The 21,628-nt window shown below is 30.5% G+C and overlaps 3 protein-coding genes across 3 annotated transcripts; all 3 read left to right on the forward strand.

Annotated features, from left to right (window-relative positions):
* The first annotated feature begins 7,579 nt into the window (after positions 1 to 7,579).
* Positions 7,580 to 8,261, forward strand: LOC100266048 (heavy metal-associated isoprenylated plant protein 28). Its single transcript, XM_002276644.4, has 2 exons — positions 7,580 to 7,650; positions 7,731 to 8,261. Exons 1-2 carry the CDS (start codon positions 7,584 to 7,586, stop codon positions 8,087 to 8,089), a joined length of 426 nt encoding a protein of 141 aa, XP_002276680.2. The 5' UTR covers positions 7,580 to 7,583; the 3' UTR covers positions 8,090 to 8,261.
* Positions 8,262 to 10,147: 1,886 nt separating this feature from the next.
* On the forward strand, positions 10,148 to 11,597 carry LOC100248875 (14-3-3 protein 9). The gene is made up of 5 exons (XM_002276602.4): positions 10,148 to 10,357; positions 10,533 to 10,839; positions 10,944 to 11,031; positions 11,140 to 11,246; positions 11,333 to 11,597. Exons 1-5 carry the CDS (start codon positions 10,285 to 10,287, stop codon positions 11,523 to 11,525), a joined length of 768 nt encoding a protein of 255 aa, XP_002276638.1. The 5' UTR covers positions 10,148 to 10,284; the 3' UTR covers positions 11,526 to 11,597.
* A 3,759-nt stretch (positions 11,598 to 15,356) lies between these two features.
* On the forward strand, positions 15,357 to 20,152 carry LOC100253969 (bifunctional riboflavin kinase/FMN phosphatase). Its single transcript, XM_010658732.3, has 10 exons — positions 15,357 to 15,716; positions 15,925 to 16,111; positions 16,327 to 16,457; positions 16,721 to 16,790; positions 17,059 to 17,124; positions 18,221 to 18,372; positions 18,462 to 18,539; positions 18,895 to 19,031; positions 19,315 to 19,404; positions 19,754 to 20,152. Exons 1-10 carry the CDS (start codon positions 15,554 to 15,556, stop codon positions 19,859 to 19,861), a joined length of 1,182 nt encoding a protein of 393 aa, XP_010657034.1. The 5' UTR covers positions 15,357 to 15,553; the 3' UTR covers positions 19,862 to 20,152.
* The last annotated feature ends 1,476 nt before the right edge of the window (positions 20,153 to 21,628 follow it).

Raw genomic sequence — 21,628 nt, forward strand, 5'->3', positions numbered from 1 at the left:
TCTAATAATAGATTAAATAAGTCATCCTAAATATAATTCGATTCGAAATAATTAGGTTAAAAGAATGAATTTAATGACAACTAAATTATTAGATAAATGGTATGACACGACATTTATAACCCAGATCTGATAGAGTTAGAGTTTGTTTTAAATAAGTAAAAATTATTTTTTTTATTAACGTGTTTAGAACTCAATTGATTTATTTATTTAAATTAAAATTTTAAATATATTGCATATGGATGAAATAAGATTTAAGTTATAACCAATTTTACTAATACAATTACTAAATAAATCTATTTGGTTAAAATTTAGATTATATAATTTGACTTAAAAACCCGATTATTAAATGAGTTATACAAGTTGAGATAAGAGTACTTTTTACATTGATTTTCTATGAAATATTTTTAATATTTCTAATAGGGATAGCAATGGGTGGATAGTCACATCCCTACCCAACTCAAAATTATCTTATTTGTAAATTTTTTAATTACATTAAAATGAATATATTTTATTAATAATTAAAATATTATAATTATAACTTATTTTAAAAGTATTTATTATTATATATGTTAAAAATAAGACAATAAAAATTAATTTGATTTTATAATATTAAAACCTCACTCTGCTTAAAAAAAAAAAAAAATCTTCTTAAATCCATTCCTAACCTATTTATTTAAATTTCAAACTCGTCCTATCATAAATTAGAGAGGTATATACCCGCAAAAATTCATACTATTGTCATATATAATTTTTAATACTTGAAAAATTGAAATACTCCTTAAAATTACCTTAAAACACTCTAAATTAAATATAAAAAATGTGTTGAACTCGAGACATGTTAATGAATTTAATAATATTCGTGTTAGAATATTAGCTGCTTTTAAATTTATTTAATATATAAAGTTAATTTCTCCTTACGAGAAGAATCAAGACTCAAGAGGTGACTGTAGCTTAAGACATGAGGTAGACTATTTTTATTGGTTTGCTTAAAAGAATGAAGTGACACCTCATTGCTTTCATGGATTCGACCACTTGCCACCCTATTACTAAAATAGTAATAATAATAATAATAATTAAAAAGCACAGCCGACTCCAATTAATTATGCTAATAACTTTGAAAATTAATTATAAAATAAATAAATAAATAAATATAATATGCATGACTTTAGGTTTGCTTACCTTGTCTGATAAATTTTTTATGTGTCTTAATTCAAAATATCTTCTTTCCCTCTACTAGTGGAGTCTAATCATATCATAAAGGATTATTTTTATGTCATAGGTATATACATAAGAAGAAGAAATAAACAAGCCATAGTGGGAGATATGTGTCTCGTGCTTATTTTGATATGTAGTTTATTTATATATTAGTTTATAGATTGACAAGTGAATAAAATTTGAAATCATGAAGAGGCTTTTGTATATGATAACAAAGCAAAATACTAGGTAATGGATTTGGTAGTAATTGGACATATGATTTCGATAATTGAAAATATATAGTAAAATTTAATTCTTTCATTAAAAAAAACAAATGTAAATGTGAAATGTTATGATTGATTATTCTTTTCAATAAGTGTTGATTTGATAATGGAACTAGTAACAAATATTGAAGTAACATTTCTGTATTTTAATATATTAAATTTTTATGATGATATGCATCAAAACTTATCCAAAATAATGTACTAATAATTAAAATCGTCGGACTTCGATTTTATGGTAAAACTTTGAACTGATGAGGATTTAGAAATTTCCATTTTTTTTTCCCTCCTTGTGAAGAATTTAAACGCATATTATATGACGGGCATGAGATGTCTTGTGAAAGGAAGCTAGAATGCTAATTCACCTATGACTAGTGACTAATATTTATAAAATTTATGATGTAATTCTATGGAGAATAATCATTAATATGAGTTAGATATCCTCTTTCTTTTTCTTTTTCATTTGCTTCAAAATGGAATTGTAATAGAAGTTTATGTGGGGGTGTCAAACACATTTGGTAATATTACTTGCAAGCTATTGCAACTATTTTGTAATTAGTTAAATGTATTTGATCCAAATTGAATATCGAGATTTGGGAATTGATATCATCTTTAACATATTGAACTCCCTTGACCATATCTAAAATATTGCACCTTGCACATTAAGATAAATTTGTGATCTAATAAAATATTAATTTATTTTTGGATTATCATTTGAGTTTTGAGATAACACATATATCAATCTGAGTCTTTTTTGTGTCTGTCAAGTTTGAATTTACAATTGCACCTATATCGATCAATCACATTTAATTGGTATTCACTTTTTTCTTAGTGTTAACGTTCAGAGTCATGTTCTTAGTTTTAACATTCAGAACCTTTTTTTCTATAGTTTAGATGTTTAGAGTCATAGTTTTGAAGTGATGAAACAAAGATAAAATTGTCATCTAACAAAATATCTATTATTTTTTGGTTAAGTGTTGAAATCATTTTTTTGAAAGTTATTAAAAGTAATTCTCAATTGCTTTTAAAAATAAAATTTTATTTGAGAACTTAAATATGACAGACAGTTTTCTCAATTTATTTTCTATAAGGTTACCGTATATTTTTATATAAAACAATTATTATTCACAACACTCTATAAAAAGTAACTAAAAATATTTTAAATCTATTATAAAATTAATCTATTTTAAAAATAAATTCTCATAAAACCATTTCCACCAAAAGTTTGTAAAAGATACTTCCCAAATCATAATTGATTTACACCTGAATTTGAAAAATAGTATCCTTAGAGTCAACCCCTGCCTTACCCTTTCTTGGTCACCTTGATATCTGAATTCATGATGCCACAACAGTGGATCACATCATTAAAAAGAAGAAGATGAAAAGAGGGCTCAGCCAACCAGCCAACCCCAATAAACTTCCATAGGAATATGTATTTTCAAACATTTTGAAATATGATGTAATTTTAATATATTGAGTTGACAAGTTGATTTATCTAGTAAATGAAATGGGATTTCCAGCAGGACTATGAAGAAAAAATTTGAACCTAGACCCAAATTTGACCTGCGCGCCACCACCTTATTAATTGGGTCCATCAATCTCTAATTATTGTGAGAGAAGAAATGCCAAAGTTTGAGTTCAAACCAGCTATAGTTTAGTGATTGATCCACACCCAACAAAATGCTATGCTCAAAAGTGGGATGGAAGCCTTAGTTTTTAAGAAATTTAATAAATTTTACAACTAACGAGTAACAACCCATTGACTTCCGTGCCATTATTTTTGAAATGTGATTTGCATTTGGTAGTGTTTTTATTTGAAATATTTTTACTATGAGTGTTTTTTTTTAAATGTTTTCTTGAAAATCGTTTTTAAGATAATTACCTATTAAGTGTTTTTTTTTTAAATATTATAAGTAATTTTTCAAAATTTTAAAATTGATTACTAAAATTTATCCATCACTTAATTTTTTTTAAAAACACTTTTTAAAATCATTGTCTAACATATTTAAAATATAGAAGTTAAAATGAAATTTGTGAAGTGACATAATATATAAATATTTTTCTACATTATGAAAAATAAAATAATATTTATTATTATTTAATTATTGATGATTAAATAGTTAATTTGTGTATAGTAATACTAGTTTCAGTAATAAGCCAAATTCCTTTCTAATTTCCATAAGATTGTGTTTGGTTTATGATAATTTTGAAGAAAAATACAAGGAAAAGAAAAGAAAATAATAAAAATTGAAAGAAAATAAAAATATATATTCAAAGTTAAATGATTTTTATATGTTTATTTAAATTCATTTTATTTATTTTTCTGTATTAAATAATTTTAAAATGTATAAATTTTTAATTAATTATATATATATATATATATATATATATATATATATATATATATATATATATATATATATATATATATATATATATATATATATATTACAATGAAATCAAATATGAGAAAACTATTTTTTTAATATTTATTTTTTCTTAATAGTTTTTTATAACCAAACATATCCTAACTTTTTCACAAAAAGAAATTATGTTACCTTTTGAAATTATTTTTTAAAAAAATATTTATGTTTTTTATTTGTTACCAAATTCAAAAACAGTTTGGTAACTTATGGTATAATTAAAAAAAAAAAAACCAATATTTGGAAACAATCCAAAAAGTTGAGACATTTATAGTACTGTCTCAACTTTGAATAGGATTGTTTGTCAAAAACATTTTGAAAATTGACCTAGATTCTTGATAATTGTTTTCGAATATAATTTTGAAATATAGTTTTTAAAAATAATTTTATAATATTTTGTAAAACAAAAGTTTATTTGGGAACTTGAATTGTTTTAAACCTATTTTTAATATTTTTAAGTAAGTTTTAAAAATAATTTTTATATTCAATGTTTTATTTTCAATCAATCTACTTGCTTGTATAATCATTTTTTTAAACAGTCTTAGAAAATAATTGAAAACAACAAAAAACAAATTAAACAAGAGGAAAACAGTTTTTTATTATCAAACGTTGTTTTTCTAATTTTTTTTTATTCTAAAAAATAGAAAATTATTTTTGAAAACAAACCTATTTTTAATATTTTTAAATAAGTTTCAAAAATAATTTTTATATTCAATGTTTTATTTTCGATCAATCTACTTGCTTGTATAATCATTTTTTTAAATAGTCTTAGAAAATAATTGAAAACAACAAAAAACAAATTAAGCAAGAGGAAAACAGTTTTTTATTATCAAACGTGTTTTTCTAAATTTTTTTTTATTCTAAAAAATAGAAAATTATTTCCGAAAACATTTATCAAACATGTCAATGATTTTCTTAGAGAATTACTAATTAGTAACGTGTCTTAATCCCATGCTAAAGTGAGATGGCAAACACTCATGTTAGCAGCCGGAGCCAAGGAAAGAGAGACGTTTGAAACTTTGTAGATGGTTCTATACACTGAACCTACGGAAAGAAGCAGGTGTTTGATTAAGAGTTGCAGGTTTTGTCATAGTCATGGTGGGCTCATAGCCTCCCAATGGAAAGTGATAGTCAACCCACTTTTCTCATACACCGCTTCTGCCTGCTTTCTTGGCACATATACTCGATTGTATAGTGTTCTATGAGTGTAAACTTTGAATAAAAACCATCCTACCTTCGTGGGAATTATCATGGTTTCCTACTTTGTCAAACATTCTTGTCTTTCTTTTTCCTCGTCTCTTTTGGCCATTATAAAATTAAGGTAAGAGTGGGTTGGTGGATACTAATACCACATTTAAATTTAATGAAACATGAGGTTGGCAAATTTTTGTTGGTCGATGGGCAACACCCTCCATGTTTTCCTTGTGAATCCTTTGGATTTTAACCATTGGAATCAATTATCTGTCATCATTAAATTAGATCCTTTGTTTACTTTTTGTTAAATCAAATTTTTTTTTTTTTTTTAATTATGTAAATTAATTTAGTAAAATTTTGAAATTTGGGATGGATAATGATGATAGCTAAAGAATAAGGGCTTTGCCTACAAAACTCTTGAACAAGAAAGCAATCTTTTGAAGAAACTTGTCAAACTCGTCTAACTTCCAACTCTAGCAAAAAAAACCTTACAAACGTGTAAAACCATGAGTGATGGTCCTCTTAGGTGTAGGAGAAGATGTAAAGAATTGAAGGAAAAAGGGGAGAAGTTGGTGGCCATGGCCTTTGGTAGTTGGTAGTTCACCTTGTATTGATAGGTAATCCTTTTGTTGGGGAGAAGGAATTTTCTTTTTTTTTTCTTTTTGTTTTTTGAAAATTAGGATAAGGTGTGACAAGATAAAAATATTTGAAAGTTATAATTTTTTTTTAATTTAAAAAAAAAAACACGTTTTATTTCAAAAAAAGACTCGTCATCATAATTCAATCTTTTATTTGATAATAAGAAATTTTCTTATTTTTTGAATATAAGATGTCAGGTAATCAAATAATAAGTAATTAATCTATCGATATTATTTATAAATTAAGTTGTTAATATGACTTTTCTTTTCCTCTCAAAGAATTCTATTTTGTTCAAATATTTGATACTAATTTTCAATGTCATATGTTACTTCAAGTTATTGTCCATTTCAATTTGATCTAAATTTTTTAGAGAAAGAGAAGATTTGGTGGAAGCCAAAGGTAGGGTATCTAGAATCACTTTGGACCATTTCAAGAACATTTAAAAAAAAAAATCAAAATATTTTTTAAGGAAATATCTTTCAAATACTTATCGAATAAAAGTGTTAAGGTTAGGTCATTGGGAGGCTAAAGTCTGCATCTTCTATAATTGGTAAAATTTATATATATCTTAAAAGTTGTTCCTTGAGCTAAAAATCCTAACTCCGTCATTGCTTGTAAATCCCCTATTCTCACTAGAAAAAAAATAAAAATAAAAATGAAGAAAAAAAATATATTGTAAAGGAAAATAGGAGTTAATTTGACTATGTTTCTTAAAATAGTTCTCAAAAATTAATTTTTAACATTTTTTTAACTCTTTTCATTTTTCAACAATGAATTCTTACTTGGCAATTCAAATATTAAAAAAAAAAAAATTAGTGTTCTCATTTTCATAAAAATACTATACATTAGTATGTAATGTAAAAGTTTGAAAAATAAATTTTTAATATTTTTAATTTAATAAAAAATTAAAAATATGAAGAAAAAAAATTCTAAAAATAATATATTTTCTCAAAAAGTTATTTCGATTAAAAATCTATCCATAGCGTGTTTTTAAGCTTGAAAAGTGCTAATATTCCTTAAAGGGAAAGTATTTTCAACAAAAGTTCCCCAACCGGCCTAGTTTTGTTTGCCACACAAACTACTCATGCATTCGTACGGAAACTCCAAATTACATAAGCCACCTGGCCGCCGTCTTTGCCACTAGCGCCACCAGCAGGGCCATCGCAGATGGAAGCTCCGAATGCAAGGCAGGCATTAAAGGGGACACGATCCGAGAGGGTCGCTGTCACGTGAATTCCCCAGACGCCCATTACCGCCTCCGACGCTCCACTGTCCCGCCCATCACTCCCGGATCATCATTTCCAACCTCAATCGCACCCATGTGAGCCTCACCTTCATCCACCCCGTATTCACTTGCAGCCTTGCAGCGCGCGTATCACAATCTGCTTCCGAATCGAGTGAAGGAAAAGTCAATGCCCCGTAACGTCCAGGAGTTGTGAGTTGCAGCATTTAGACTAAAGTATGGCAGCCCATTGTTTTTAATGCATGGGTGGCAGAACTGCATTGGTTGGGGAAGAAGTCGGTGCTTAAAATAAAATTAAGAGAAGACAGTGGAGTCCATAAATACCAGAGTAGATGACCCCGAACTTCATATTCATATTCATATTCCATCTGCTGAAAAGTTCGAGCTACATATCAGCTTAATTCTGCACCGGATTGATCAGGAGAGTCTCTCTTGTATATTTCTCAAACAATAAACCCCAGCATGACGGTAATTCTCTTCATTCTTTCTTCACAATCACAGTATCTCTGCAAGAGACACGAAAAGATTGAGAATGGTCTTTTTTTTTCTTCTTTGTTTAGAATATTTCTGAGAATTTAGAGCAATTTGTTTGTGGGTCAGACAATAGAGATGAGGGTACACATGGACTGCGCTGGATGCGAGAGCAAAATAAAGAAAACCCTTCAAAAATTGAAAGGTACATACTTAGATCTTTCATAATTCTTGTGGTATATAAATGCCTGAAAATCATGGAATTTTGCATGTATGTGTATTCAGGAGTTGACAGCATAGAGATAGACATGGCGACACAGAAGGTGACGGTGACGGGATGGGCTGATCAGAAGAAAGTTCTCAAGGCCGTCCGTAAGACGGGGCGAAGAGCCGAGCTGTGGAGCTTACCCTACAACCCAGAGCATCACAACGGCACAGACTATTTCAATATCAGTCAACATCATTGTAATGGACCGTCAACTCACTTCACCCCACAGCCATCTTCTTACTACAACTACTACAAGCATGGGTACGACAGCCATGATGGGAGCTATTATCATCGTCCCCCGCAATCCACCATCTTTGGGGAGCAGACTGGTGCTGCTTTCAGCGATGACAACCCTAATGCTTGTTCTATAATGTGACCATTGACATTTTTTGATCTTCAATTCATCTTTATTCCAAGTGTTGATGCATGATTTCACAACTGAATCGGTGGCCGAGCGCCGGTTATGCTTTATATTAGATGCAGGAATATGTGCATAGGTCACTAATCTGATTCCTTGTTAATATGTTTTTTTTCAACTAAAAAGGTGGCGAATATCAAAAAAATCCTGATACAAGCAAAATCAATTCGTCCCAGTTCCATTTTCAGCATGTCCTATCATCCTAACAACGATCTCAAAAATACAAAGTACGGGCCTTCCAGGCCCGATTAAATGTACTATAGACATCATACAAGCCCATAATGGGGTTGCCCAATCGTCAACAGTTGAATACATACCTTTTCAGTAACTACCTTGGACCGGTAGTTATTCACTTCCAGGGCCCCTGAACCGGTTCTTCATCCTGCACATTTCACTACTTAAAAGGTTTCACTTTCACTTCTTCATCTCTCTGGAACCAACCGCAAATGACTCATGGGATGCGACACTCCGCCCCTTCACCGGAATTTTCCTCGGCTTCATCTGTCACCTACACCCCACCAAGAAAGCATCATCGCAAAATCCTTAAAGAAAAGTTTTATGATGATTATACTGAACAATCTCCCTCCCAATCTCCATATGAATTTGATGAGGAGGAGGAGGATGAACAATCTGTATACACCGACAATGAATCTGCGTCTGGGACTAATGCACCTGGTGACCAATTTTCACTGCCTGCCCTTGAATCCATCCCCAAAGGCAAGAGTTTCAGGCCTTCTTCCTCTTTGAATTCCTCGTCAAACTCTCTCAATCCCTTCATACAATCCTCCTATATAAACATAGCGCCTTTACCCATCTTTAGAGGGTCTTCCGATGAATGCCCGGTCACTCATTTAAGCCGATTCACCAAAGTTTGCCGAGCAAACAATGTGTCCTCAGTTGAGATGATAATGAGGATTTTCCCAGTTACACTTGACGGTGAGGCTGCTCTATGGTATGATCTAAACATCGAGCCGTACTCTTCGTTGTCTTGGGAAGAAATTAAATCCTCATTTTTGCAGGCATACCATAGGCTTGGACTTACAGACGAACTGAGATCGGAACTTATGATGATAAATCAAGGCACTGAAGAATCAGTTCGCTCCTACTTCTTGAGACTGCAATGGATACTAAAGAGGTGGCCAGATCATGGCCTCCCAGATGGTCTGCTTGAAGGCATTTTCATTGATGGACTGAGGAAAGATTTTCAAGATTGGATCATCCCGCAGAAACCCAGTTCGCTGAACGAGGCGCTGAGGCTGGCCTTTGCGTGGGAGAAGGTGCAAAGTATTCGTGGGGGTAGGGAAAAGGAGTGTGGGTTTTGCAGTGGAGGGCATGAGGAGGAGGGGTGCGAGATAAGGGAGAGAATGAGGGGGTTGTGGGTTAAAAGTAAGAAGCAGACGAGGGATTATTCGGGGAGGATTGTGAATGATGAAGACGGAGAGGAGTTTGAGAGGCGGGTTTCAGTGGGAGGAGAGAGTCGTAATGTTGGGAAGAATGAAGAAGAAGGAGAAGAAGGGATGATGGGTTGGAAGAAGAAGAGCCAGTGTCAGTGTGGGAAGCATCAGTGTTGGAAGAAGAAGTTAGAGAGGAACAATAGTCTCCTCACTGCAAAAAATTCTAATGCAGGTTGAGATACTTTTGTGCCTTGTTTGGTTGCCATGAAAATTCATCAAACTTTTGAAAAAATATCTAGTTGTATTCGGATTCATGTATTTTGCTTTGATTATGCTTGTGGGTTGGATTTTCCTCAATGAACCAATCCTGTGAGTTACCGAACATCTCAAACAATGTAATAGAATATTGGGACTGATGTATTTGATAACAAACCTCTAACTTTATTTGAAATTTATGAAAATATTTTATGTTTCTTAATTAAAATAATTTCCTTAAAATAATTTAAGGAGTTTAACTCCACATTCCTTTCAAATTTTAACAGGCCCCAAATTTGAATTGGACACGAAATTGAATTTGGAAAGGGTAACATCTGTTTTCTAATTGGATCCAAACAATCCCTTCTCATATCTTATTCCGAAGATTCTGTGTCACTATCAATGTGGATCTCCATCAACAATCCGATAACTAAATCTATAAATAAATCCAATTAAACCCCCCATTCTCTGCAAACCCTAATCTCTGAATTCCAAATCTTCCCCATGGCTTCCTCCGCAGAACGACACGACCTCCTCTTCGCTGCCAAGCTCTCTGAACAAGCGAAGCGATATGACGGTAGGTTACGGTTTCGACTACGAGTTGTTTGGTGCCCTAGAAAATCGTCTATTTGAATTTTCAGCAGATTTTTACTGGTTTTTTAAATCCCCTAGAACTTTTTCTTTTTTCTTTTTTTTATCTTTTTGGTCGATTGAAGATTGAAAGTTTCGATTTTTGCATAAAAATCTGGCAGAGATGGGGGATGCAATGAAGAAGCTTGTAATGATGAAAGTTGAATTAAGTCCAGAGGAAAGATCAGCCTTCTCAGTGGCGTACAAGAAGGCCATTGAGCCTCTAAGATCATCATGGGGAATCCTGCAACAGGGAAAATCAAACGAAGAAATAAATGGGGCCAAGCAGAAGGTGATTCGGATTAGGGAGTTTCAGGAGAAGATCGAAAGCGATCTGTCGAGTATTTGTGAAGAGGTGATGAGTCTATTAGATAAACACCTTCTTCCTTTCACCACAAACGATGAGAACAGAGTATTCTACCTTAAAATGTGAGTGAGGACTGACGAGTAGGGTTTCTGCTTCTTCAAGCTTTCAATCCATGGGATTCAATGTCGTTAATTTCCCTGAGTGTTTGGCATTTGAATTTTTGCAGGAAAGGCGATTATTACAGGTACATGGCGGAGTACAAGACTGAAAGTGAGAAGAAAAAGGCTATTAGTAATTCCTTGAAAGCATATCAGGTCACTAACTTCAATGCATATTCATCAAATTCCTGGAAAAGAAAAGAAAATATCATCTGGGTCGAGTGTTTTAAAGTTTTTTTTTTTTTTTTTTGGGTGTGTATGCAGACAGCCATTGTTGAAGCAGAGGGTCTTCCTCCTTTGAATCCCATTATGTTGGGTTCCAACTTGAATTACTCAGTCTTCCTTTATGATATTGTGAAGGCACGTAGAAGGTTTGTACTTGTATCATATTCAGAACCTGCTCTATCCCCGTTTGATTCGAAACATGCTTTTGATTTGATTGATACATATTTGACAGGGCGATGGCGGTTGCAAGGCGAACCGTTGATGCAGCAGTGGGAGAGATTGAAGGCAAAATGCTGAATAAGGAAGTGTATGAAGATAGCATGACAATTTTGGACCTTATAAAGGACAACCTCGCCCGGTGGGCCGCGGACGTGCCTCTGGGTTCAGATGATCTATTTTTCGTATTGAGGCGTTTTAGTTTATAATCCCCCTCTGGGGCCTGTACTTTACTTTTCTTATCTTCCTTTTTTTTTTTTTTTTTTGAAACATTTTATTTTTATAATTTTTAAGTTTATAGTGAAATTTATATACTTCCATTTTTTTAAAAAAATATTTGGAATATTAATCTTTTTTCTAAGTCAACGATTACGTTGGTGTTTAGTAAATCAACTTAATAACTTAATTGAAGTCATTAAGTAAACATGTTTGGTAAAATAACTTAATGATACGACTTAAAGTCAAAAATAACTTTAGTTAATAAATAAAAACAATTAACTTATTTTTAAATTCACATCATTCCAACTTTAGTTAATAAATAAAAACAATTAACTTATTTTTAAATTCACATTATTACTTTACTTTTTTTATCATAATTTGTCATAATTACTTTCACGATTTCTTTCACTACTCCTTAATTGTTACTTGACTCCCCTTATCTTAGTTATAATTTAGGAGGATAAATATGTCAATTCAACAACTTAAATATAATTTGATTTAAAAAGTTAATTTAAGTCACTAAGTAATAAGTATTAAGTTTTACCAAAACTCATTACTTATATTTTGTTTCATGATGCGTCTAATGTTATGTAGTGCCTAGAGCCATGAATTGCATTATTTTTGTATAATAAAAATTACCTCAAAATATGTAAGTATAGGATCGAGAAAACAAGTTGGAAATCCCAATCGTTGAAATCTTCATTTATAAAAAGAGTATTTGGTAAAACTTAATACTTACTACTTAATGATTTAAGTTACTAATATAAAACTTGTTATTTAATTTGTATTTTAGGTATTAATTCTATTTGAGAAAGTTAGCTTAAAATTTATTTTAAATCATCAAATTAATATATTTATTATTATTACTTTTAACTAATAGTTATACTTTAAAAAATATTAAGTAATAAATTTATTTGTCAAATATTCATATTTAAAGTATTATAGATACATAATAGAATTTAAAAAAAAATATTTATTATAAAAGATGGGTTGTAAATGGAAATTTGTAATTATAAAATATACTCTCATTAAATATGAACAAATGAGATAAAATTAAAGATATTCTTACTAGTTAAGTTAATTTTAAGTTAAATTATTCTTAAGTTATTAACTTAATGACTTAAAATTTATTTTAAATTACCAAATTGAAATATTTACCCTTAATCATCATTAATTTTAATTAATATTCATTTTTATTCATATTAAACAATAAACTTGTTTATTAAACACTCATACTTAAAGTATTATAAATGTATAAGGTAACTTTAAAATGTTTATAGTACAAAATGAGTAATAAAATATATTCTTATTAAACGTGAGTAATAAAATAAAAAAAGTGAGATTAATAATAAGTTAACCATTTTACTTTAATACTTAAAGTCATTTTTAACTTTAAATTATTTTACCAAATATGTTTAATCTATTTAATAACTTAAATTAAATTATTCAAATATTTTAAATCATTAAGTTGATTTACCAAACACCCTGATTAACTATTTTAATTTAATACTTAAAGTTATTTTTTTTATTACTTTAAATTATAATATTAAGTTATTTTATCAAATATACTTAATGCACTTTGTAACTTAAATTAAGTTTTTAAGTCAAATTAAATCATTAAATCGACTTATCACCTTGTGAATCATAAACATGGTATGGAGATTTGTCTTTATTTGGATATTTTTAAGAATTCATATTCTACTATTTTATACAATTTTTTGCAATCATGACTTAATTTCTGTCACAAGATTTTCCATTGCAACGGTTTTAAGTTTTGTTTAGGAGTGTTTTTGAAAACAGAAAATTGTTTCCAAATAAATAATTTATAAACTAAAAAATTAATTAGTTACTTGAATTTTTGAAATATTCTTAATCTATTTTCTATGTTTCCAATATTTCTTCAAAATGATTTTAGGGCCCATTTTGGTAAGTAATTCAAAGTTCGGAGGATTCTTTCAACAAGTGAGCATATTCTTCCCCATAAAGTTAGGGTTTGCAGCAAATTGGAGAAGGAACAAACCCTCTCTGGAATTCTGAATATTGGAATAAGTTCCCAACCATGATTATATGAAATCTGAAAAGCCGAATATGCCCATGGATATAACATATTCCTGTTGCTAGTACATGGGCAATGCGGTCATTAACCAATTTTGAAATTCCCTCTTCAATTATGGGCAAGCATATCCTTGGTATATCTCCTTTAGTTAGCAAGGTTCCTAATGATTGAAAACATATTTCTTATAAAAGCTAAATGTTTTACAACGTTGTTGAAATCATATTTGTGAACACAAACCTAAATGATTGAAGCTCACATGAACATGTTAATAAAAAAATTTATTATATCCAAAAAAGTGGTAATTATTTTCATAATGATTATTTAAATGAAAAATATTAAATATTGAATCAATGTTTACCGATATCTACATCTTAGCTATTGATGTATGTGATGAAATTCAAACCGTTGAATGATGGTACAAATACATGAGACTAAAGCATAAAGATCCAAACTCGGGTATAAAGTCATAAGACTAAAAATTGCACATGTAACATCACATAATTGATGGTACTCTTTTTATGCACATCAAAATAGAATCATATTTAAATTTACTAATAAGGACGAATTGATCGTTCCTACTTTATTTAAATTTCATACATAGTTTAAATTATTTTTTTATGTCACAAGCTAAAGTTTAAAATTTTTTGTACGTCAATTTTTTAAATAATTTTTAAAATTCATTATTTTTAAGATAAATTTTAAAGAGTTTTTACATTTTAGATAATTTTATGCTCGTAAAAACAAAAAATAGAAAGTGTACCGACTGACACCTAAAGTAAATAATTCCAAAAAAAATATTAAAAAATCATTTTAACAATGGTAAGAAAAGCTTAGGTACAAATTTTTAATAATTTCAATAATATAAAAAATCACTAATAGTTTTCAAAAAATGTTTTAGAAAAATCACAAGGAGTATAAAAATGTTTTTAGTAATTTTTTTATTCAAGCAATCCAATAAAAGTATAAAAGAAAAAAATTTAAAAGATTAATTCCGCTATAAAAGTTTAAAATTATAACAAAAAATTTTAAAATCACTTTATATATATACAATTTAAAATACTCTTGACTTCAAAGCCATATATTTTAATTCTTTGTTGTATCGGGTTTTAATCATCTTATTTAAAAATCAATTGTTGTTCAATGAATATCAGGTCTTGTTTTAAAGGTTATAAATTTAAGAATTACCGTATTACACCCAAATATATATATATATATATATATATATATATATATATATATATATATATATATATATATATATTTATATATATATATATAAAATAATGTTTAAATAAATTAATATAGAAGGTATTTTAATAGCGTGACATGCACATGTTGAGCCGCGGCCGGCGGGGATGCCAAAAGCAGTTTCCTTCAAATAGGCGGCTCTTTGTATTCTCCCTGTCACGTGACCAAATTCATTGGCTCTAATTTAGACTATACTGCTGCTTTTGCTTTTCTCTATTAGTACTTCTAATTTTCAGAATAATATTACTACTTATAATTAACCCAATGATAATACATTTTATTTATTTAAATTTTTTTATATTGTCCCATTTAGAATGTTATACACATACAGTCTACCAATAGATCCCCATTTTGCTTTCTTTATTGAACTTATGATGTCAAAAAAAGAATCGAATTGGGTTTCTGAATTGATTTTTTTTATTTTTAATGAATTAGAAGTCATATTTTTTTTTCAAATTTCAAATTTTATTTATTTATTTAGTTCTCTAGAGTTTTTATTTTAATTGGAAAGTCTATTGTAATTAAAATTTCATCAAAAAACAAATTCTTAAGGAGCCCTGAGAATTTTTCTTATTTCTTATTCCTCAAATCTTGTCATTCTGATTATTTATCAAAATTAAAAACAACACAAAGCCATTGACGTCTGTTCTATTTCCAACCATCTGGAATTGTTCTGTTCCTTGTGAAATTCCCTCTTTGTTTTTTTTATAAATAATGCCTTTGCCTCCTTGTTCCTTCTTGAATTCAATTCCTCTTAAACCCATATCTCCCTCTTCCTCCCTCTCTGCCATGAACGGCTGCTGTGGGCCTCAGTGTGATGGAGCTGCTCATATTCAAGCTGTTATCTTTGATTTGGACGGTACCCTTTTGGATACAGGTATTTTGATTTTCTGGGCTTTGTTTGGTTCCTCAGAATGTGAAGCAAAACGAAAGATAATGTTGTATCAATGCTGTCAATGTTGTGTTGTTTTTCCTTGTTTGGGACCTGATAAAATAAGAATGAGATTCGAAATCATTGTTTTGTTTTTATGGAGGATTTACTGGCTTATCTTTCTTATGAGTTCTCTATTGTGATTAATGTGCAGAGAAAGTTACGAAGAACGTTTTAAAGGAATTTTTGGAGAAATATGGGAAGGTTATAGACAGGGAACAGGAAGATACGAGGTTGGGGATATCCCAGCTAGAGGCTGCAATTGCTGTCATCAAGGAATATGACCTTCCATTGACACCCCAACAATTTATTGATGAAATCAGTCCTATTTATAAGGAGAGGTAAGTAATTTGTGGGTCTGCTTGATAACATATGCAGAAGATGAAAGAAAATTGAGGGTACTTTTAGAGAAGAGCAAGATATGATTTTTCATGTTTCGAAATATGGAAACACTTTAAGAATTGAATACTCTCTGAATATGCCAATGCTATATGCTTTGAGTATGCAATCTGCAGAGTCTGTGAAAGTTTTTCTAACTCTAGTACTGTTCCGTTAGGTGGCCGACAGCCAAACCACTTCCTGGTGTTAATCGCCTCATGAAACATCTCCAAAAGCATGGAGTGCCATTTGCTCTTGCTTCAAACTCCAAGAAGGAAAATGTGGATGCAAAAATCTCTTACCATCAAGGTTGCATTTTCGGTTTTCTTGATTTTGTCTTTTTATTGAATCATTTATATTCATCATGATAGTTTGAAGAGATAGCCCATTATTCTGATACATTGATTATTGGTATTGTATTAAACTATTAATTGGGAAAAAATATTTCATGGAGTTATTTTGTTAAAAGGTACAAATTGACCCGCGTTCTAATTTGGTTTTCCTTAGATCATCTGTTGTTGTCCATATTTCCCTTATTTCTTAGTTTAATTTTGCTTGTGTTATTTGTTTAGGTTGGAAGGAAAACTTTGTAGCAGTTCTAGGAAGTGACCAGGTTAAATCAGGGAAACCGTCTCCAGATTTGTAAGTTTTCAAGGCCCATTACCGATTTTATGGTATGGAGCCATCACCGTAAATGACCAAAACATGTTTTCATAAAATCCTAAAAATATTCATCTATGTGCAAGAATAACACTAGTTCTAGTTGCAATGAGATCAAAATGGTCTTATTACAAATGCTATCCAAAATGCACTTGGAGCAGATCAACTTTTAGAGGGCTTAACTTTGAACTGATAATTTGAATCTTATCCTTTTTCTTTATCTGACTCATGAAGTTTTAATTGGAATCAGATTCCTGGAAGCTGCAAAGAGGATGGGTGTAGATGCAGCTCACTGCCTAGTGATAGAAGACTCCTTGTAAGTGTTTATGAGTAGCTGCAACCTTTTTCTACTTCTCAACGCTGCCTTTAGGTTTCTCTATGACTTGGTAGATATTGCCTTGGTCACTATTTTGAAATAATAGAGTGATTGGAAGATGGAGAATGTCTGAGGGAATCACAAATCATGGGATGCTAGCAAACTTTTCGAGTCTTAAGACCATTTTCCCATCCAGTATGCATGAAACACAAGTAATTAGCAAACACTCTGTAACTGGGGTTGATCATATGACACTCGGTAAAGACCTCTAGACACTGCCGGGGATTTAGTTCTGGAATTAGATAATAACGCCTAAACTGACTAATCATAGCTGTAGACCCTGGTTGTTTGAGTTGGATGACAGATTTTGGTTTAGAGATCTGTTTGGGTGGAGTACTGTGTACTGCATCAGTAGCTAAAGATGGTCTCTCAAGTTGCAATGTCAATTTTTCTTAATTTTGTGTAGAAGCATATTGAAGGAAAATAGCATATGTTGCTGAGTAGAATGCTTCCTGATGGTTCTTTATAGCTTTTTTGTGATTTTTTAAACTATAAATTTCAGCATGCTTTGTTGTTTGATTTTTTCTCTTATATAGACAGATGATTTTATCAGAATTTGGTTGTAGATGCACCCAAAAATGGTAGGACATTATGACTTATGAGTGATACATCAACTTGACATTAAAGGCTCACACTCCACCCATTTCCTGGTGAACCCACCAACTAGTATGTCTTTCCCTACTGATAGAAATTTATATTGTATCCATATGACCTTCTATTAGCCTTTTACACAAGTGATTGTTTGAGCTGAACTTGAAATGTGAAGTTCGAAGACAATTTCTTATAAATATGTTTGTCATTATTGAAGAATAATCTTCAAATTTAATAGTGCTTTAATGTTAACAAGATGAATTTAAGAATATTAACACTAGAATTACAGCGTAATTGAATGTTAACTGATGTATTTTTCCACACACATGGATCACTGACCTGAAATCAGTTCTCAGTATTTAATGGTTTCGGGATGTTATCAAAACAGAACTTTAGAAATTGATATATGTCCATTCTAATTTGTCTTGGGCATGTATTTGGACAGGGTTGGTGTTAGAGCAGCAAATGCTGCTGGAATGAAGGTGGCAGCCGTTCCTTCACAAAGCAAAGCTGATTATGCTTCCATTGCTGATTCTGTGCTTCATTCACTTCTCGAATTTCAGCCTGAGCTTTGGGATCTTCCACCATTTGAAGACTGTAAGTATCTCTGCAAACCTAACTTACTTTTGTAGGCATAAGATTTGCTTCCCCCGATTAGATGGTTGAGTTTAATTTAATCTTCACAGGGGTAGATAGTGCATTGCCAATTGAACCCATTTATGCAAGCGGTCTATTTAGCAATGGGTTTTTGTGTGAAGCTGAAGGTCGGTATATTCTTTATCTTCTTCTGTGTTATTTGTTTTGGAGATTACATTAAGAATTTTATTAAACATGTTTATAAGCACATCATAGATCACCACATCAAAGCACAGTGATGCAGTTCTGATCTTTGAATGACAAAATCACCATCTTTTAACTGCATTCCAGAACTGCCACTCCTTAGTGTTGTGCTGCTCTGTGTTTGGAAACCTGAAGAATCCGATGCTTGTCAATAGGATGTAATATTATGCCAATTTGGCAATTTGATATAGGGGCTTACTGTTTCCATGTGTGAATTTGGTATTCGGTTCTGATTTGTTGTGTTCTGTTTCAATGAAAAATAAAATAAAATAAAACCAGATGATGAATCATGTACTTTTCCCAGTCAAGTTAGGGGACTTTATTTTGGTTGGGCCAAACTCAACATGGATGGGATCTTCAAGGTTTTGGTCGGTGTTGGAAGAGGTCATTGTACCTGCACTGCCAAGAGAAAAATTGTGAGTAATTCATCCTTGAACTGTTTAATTCAACTGCCCAAGTTTTTAATTCTTTAAAGAAGCAAATAGCAACCACATGAATCCTATTTTATCTGTCACAGCATTTGAGATGAATGTATTTAATTTTGTTTGTCTCTTTCTTTGTCTGTTTTTTTCGTCTTTTTTTCTTTTCATTCTACTACTCCTACTGCTTTTGGGCTATTAACAATGAATGACCTCTTTTCTTAGCCTCTAGTTAATTAATTCAAATTTATTAATAGAAATTTTTGGTGCTCTTTTGCAGAAACTATGGATCATTGATGACAGTGATGGCCATATAGCTGACCAGCACATGCAACTCTCACTGGTTGGCTTCATCCGAGGATTGAACAAGGTAATCAAACTTTTGAGGAAGAAAGGCGTTAAGTAACAAATTTCAAAACATAGCATAACGAACAAGTTGGGAGTTTATAGAAATATTATCCACCGGCATTTTCTTATTTGCATTGCCTCCAAGTCTCCACCCTACCTGTCATACAATTCTAAATTTTCATTCATATTCCTATATGTTCTTGGCGATCAAATGGATGATAAAACTGATAGAAGGAATCTGGCTGGTTTTCTGAATTCCAAATATAAAAGTTAATGTTGAAGAAACTTATTGCCATTAGAGACTATGTTGGTTGTATCATACATATCGAGACATACTTAACCTTCCAAACTGAAACATTGTGTGTGTGCAGGAAACATTAATGGATTTAGAAGAGGTTGAAGAAGAAAAGTCCATTGCAAGTGCTTCTTTGGACCTGCCTATGTTTCTCCACCATACAAGGGCACCACTCTTTCCATGAGCTTGTCTTTGTCAGGCCCTCTGCAGCCTCCAATGAAGAAAGAATAAGGATGCAATCTATTCTTAGCTTATAATACTTCACTTAAAACAGTTTGGAGTTGATGTTGTACTACTATAGATATTGATGAATTTGCACTAAATGCTAATGCCCAAAGCAATATTTCGATGTACATTCGCAAATGGTTTGCAGGGTGTTGGGAACTGTTGTAGATTCCTCGGGTTTTTATTCATCAACTCTTTGTGTAATGCCTACATCACTACCCTGGCTTTACTGCATGGGGCTACCATGAAATCCAAGTCCTATATCCCTTCATATAAAGTTTGTTTCCAGGGCTTAAAACTCCTTCAGCTATGTCCTTGTAGTCAATTTTATTGGTAAAGAATTTTATTTTATAACTATTTGGAGGTAGGTTTTGAAGATCCTTATCAATTGACCATGCTCACGAGTTTTTACTAAGGCTATGTTTGGTTCCCGAAAAATATGAGAGAAAATGTGAAGGAAAAAAAAATAAAGAGGAAAAGTAGAAGAAAAGAAAATGTAAAGGAAAATAAAAAAATAAATTTAAAATCAATAAATCATTTTATATTTTATTTCAAATTCATTTCACTTATTTTTCTTCTTTTATGTAAAGATTAAATAATTTTAAAATGTTTAAATTTCTATCTAATTTTAATTATATTTAATTTTCTTTCCTATTTTTCATATTGGAATCAAACATGAGAAACTCATTTTTCTTAGTTTTTTTTTTTTCCTTGGTATTTTTCGGGAACTAAATATCGCTTAATTGTTTTTGAATAATGATGTTGAAGGTGTAAACAATTCTTCTATATCAATTCAATTAGCAAAAGATTTTATTTGGAAGTTCTTATACTAATACTAAATAGATGTTTTTTCAAAAAAATTATATTTTTTTAACACCCAAAAACATTATAGAAGTATTTTTTATCTATATCCAAATATTATGTAATGAAATCGTTTCTAATAGAAATGATGTTAATAAAATAATTACTAGAATCACTTTAAAACTAGCACCTAATGACCTATTAGGGTAATCCTGTGAAAAGATATACTCTTGGACTTTTAGATTCATCTATAGGAAAAGGAAATATAACAAAGCCGACAATAAAATATGATGAAAGAGTAAAGTATAATGTAAGAAAATATATGATACAATATTAGTTTAATATACATAGGAATTAGAAGAACCTATAAAGATATTTATTTTTCTCAATCTCACGAACAAGATACGAGAACTTGGTGAATTAAAATATCTTAGTAGCTAGAGGAAAAGAAAGCAAAAATGATTCTTATAGTAGTAGCGAGTGAAATGGGAGTAGCCTAAACCGTGAAAACAGGGTTGTAGTAGCAATACAAGCATTGTTAAGACGAACATTAAGAAGTGTAGTTACAGTAAGTAACATATGATTCTATGTTTGAATTTTATTACTAATGATACCTTGAATTTATCAAGTGTTGTTAACACCTCGAGATTTAACTCTCCATTGAGAGTCCTAAGGGTTTGATCATAAAAGACTCCTTGATTATGAAAAAAAAAACTAGTACTTAATGATTAAGATTTTAAAATATTTAACGATTAAAATTATCAAGATATGTAGCCTCTTAAGTTTATAGTACAAGTGTTCCAATTGGTTTTATTTTTTTTATATGAATGTTAAGAAAGAATAAGATAAAAACTTGCCACCACAAACCTAAATGATTGAAGCTTGGGTGAATTTCTTAATATAAAAATTAATTATATGCAAAAAG

The sequence above is a fragment of the Vitis vinifera genome, chromosome 12 (assembly GCF_030704535.1).
Source record: "Vitis vinifera cultivar Pinot Noir 40024 chromosome 12, ASM3070453v1".
Lineage (NCBI taxonomy): Eukaryota > Viridiplantae > Streptophyta > Magnoliopsida > Vitales > Vitaceae > Vitis > Vitis vinifera.

Bases quoted from the DNA above. Each gene is read 5' to 3' on its own strand.
- LOC100248875 (XM_002276602.4), top strand. From the start codon at position 10,285: ATGGCTTCCTCCGCAGAACGACACGACCTCCTCTTCGCTGCCAAGCTC. The intron at 10,840-10,943 runs GTGAGTGAGGAC...GAATTTTTGCAG, and splicing joins AGAGTATTCTACCTTAAAAT to GAAAGGCGATTATTACAGGT. The intron at 11,032-11,139 runs GTCACTAACTTC...GTGTGTATGCAG, and splicing joins ATTCCTTGAAAGCATATCAG to ACAGCCATTGTTGAAGCAGA.
- LOC100266048 (XM_002276644.4), top strand. From the start codon at position 7,584: ATGAGGGTACACATGGACTGCGCTGGATGCGAGAGCAAAATAAAGAAA. The intron at 7,651-7,730 runs GTACATACTTAG...ATGTGTATTCAG, and splicing joins AACCCTTCAAAAATTGAAAG to GAGTTGACAGCATAGAGATA.
- LOC100253969 (XM_010658732.3), top strand. From the start codon at position 15,554: ATGCCTTTGCCTCCTTGTTCCTTCTTGAATTCAATTCCTCTTAAACCC. The intron at 16,791-17,058 runs GTAAGTTTTCAA...AATTGGAATCAG, and splicing joins GGGAAACCGTCTCCAGATTT to ATTCCTGGAAGCTGCAAAGA. The intron at 19,405-19,753 runs GTAATCAAACTT...GTGTGTGTGCAG, and splicing joins TCATCCGAGGATTGAACAAG to GAAACATTAATGGATTTAGA.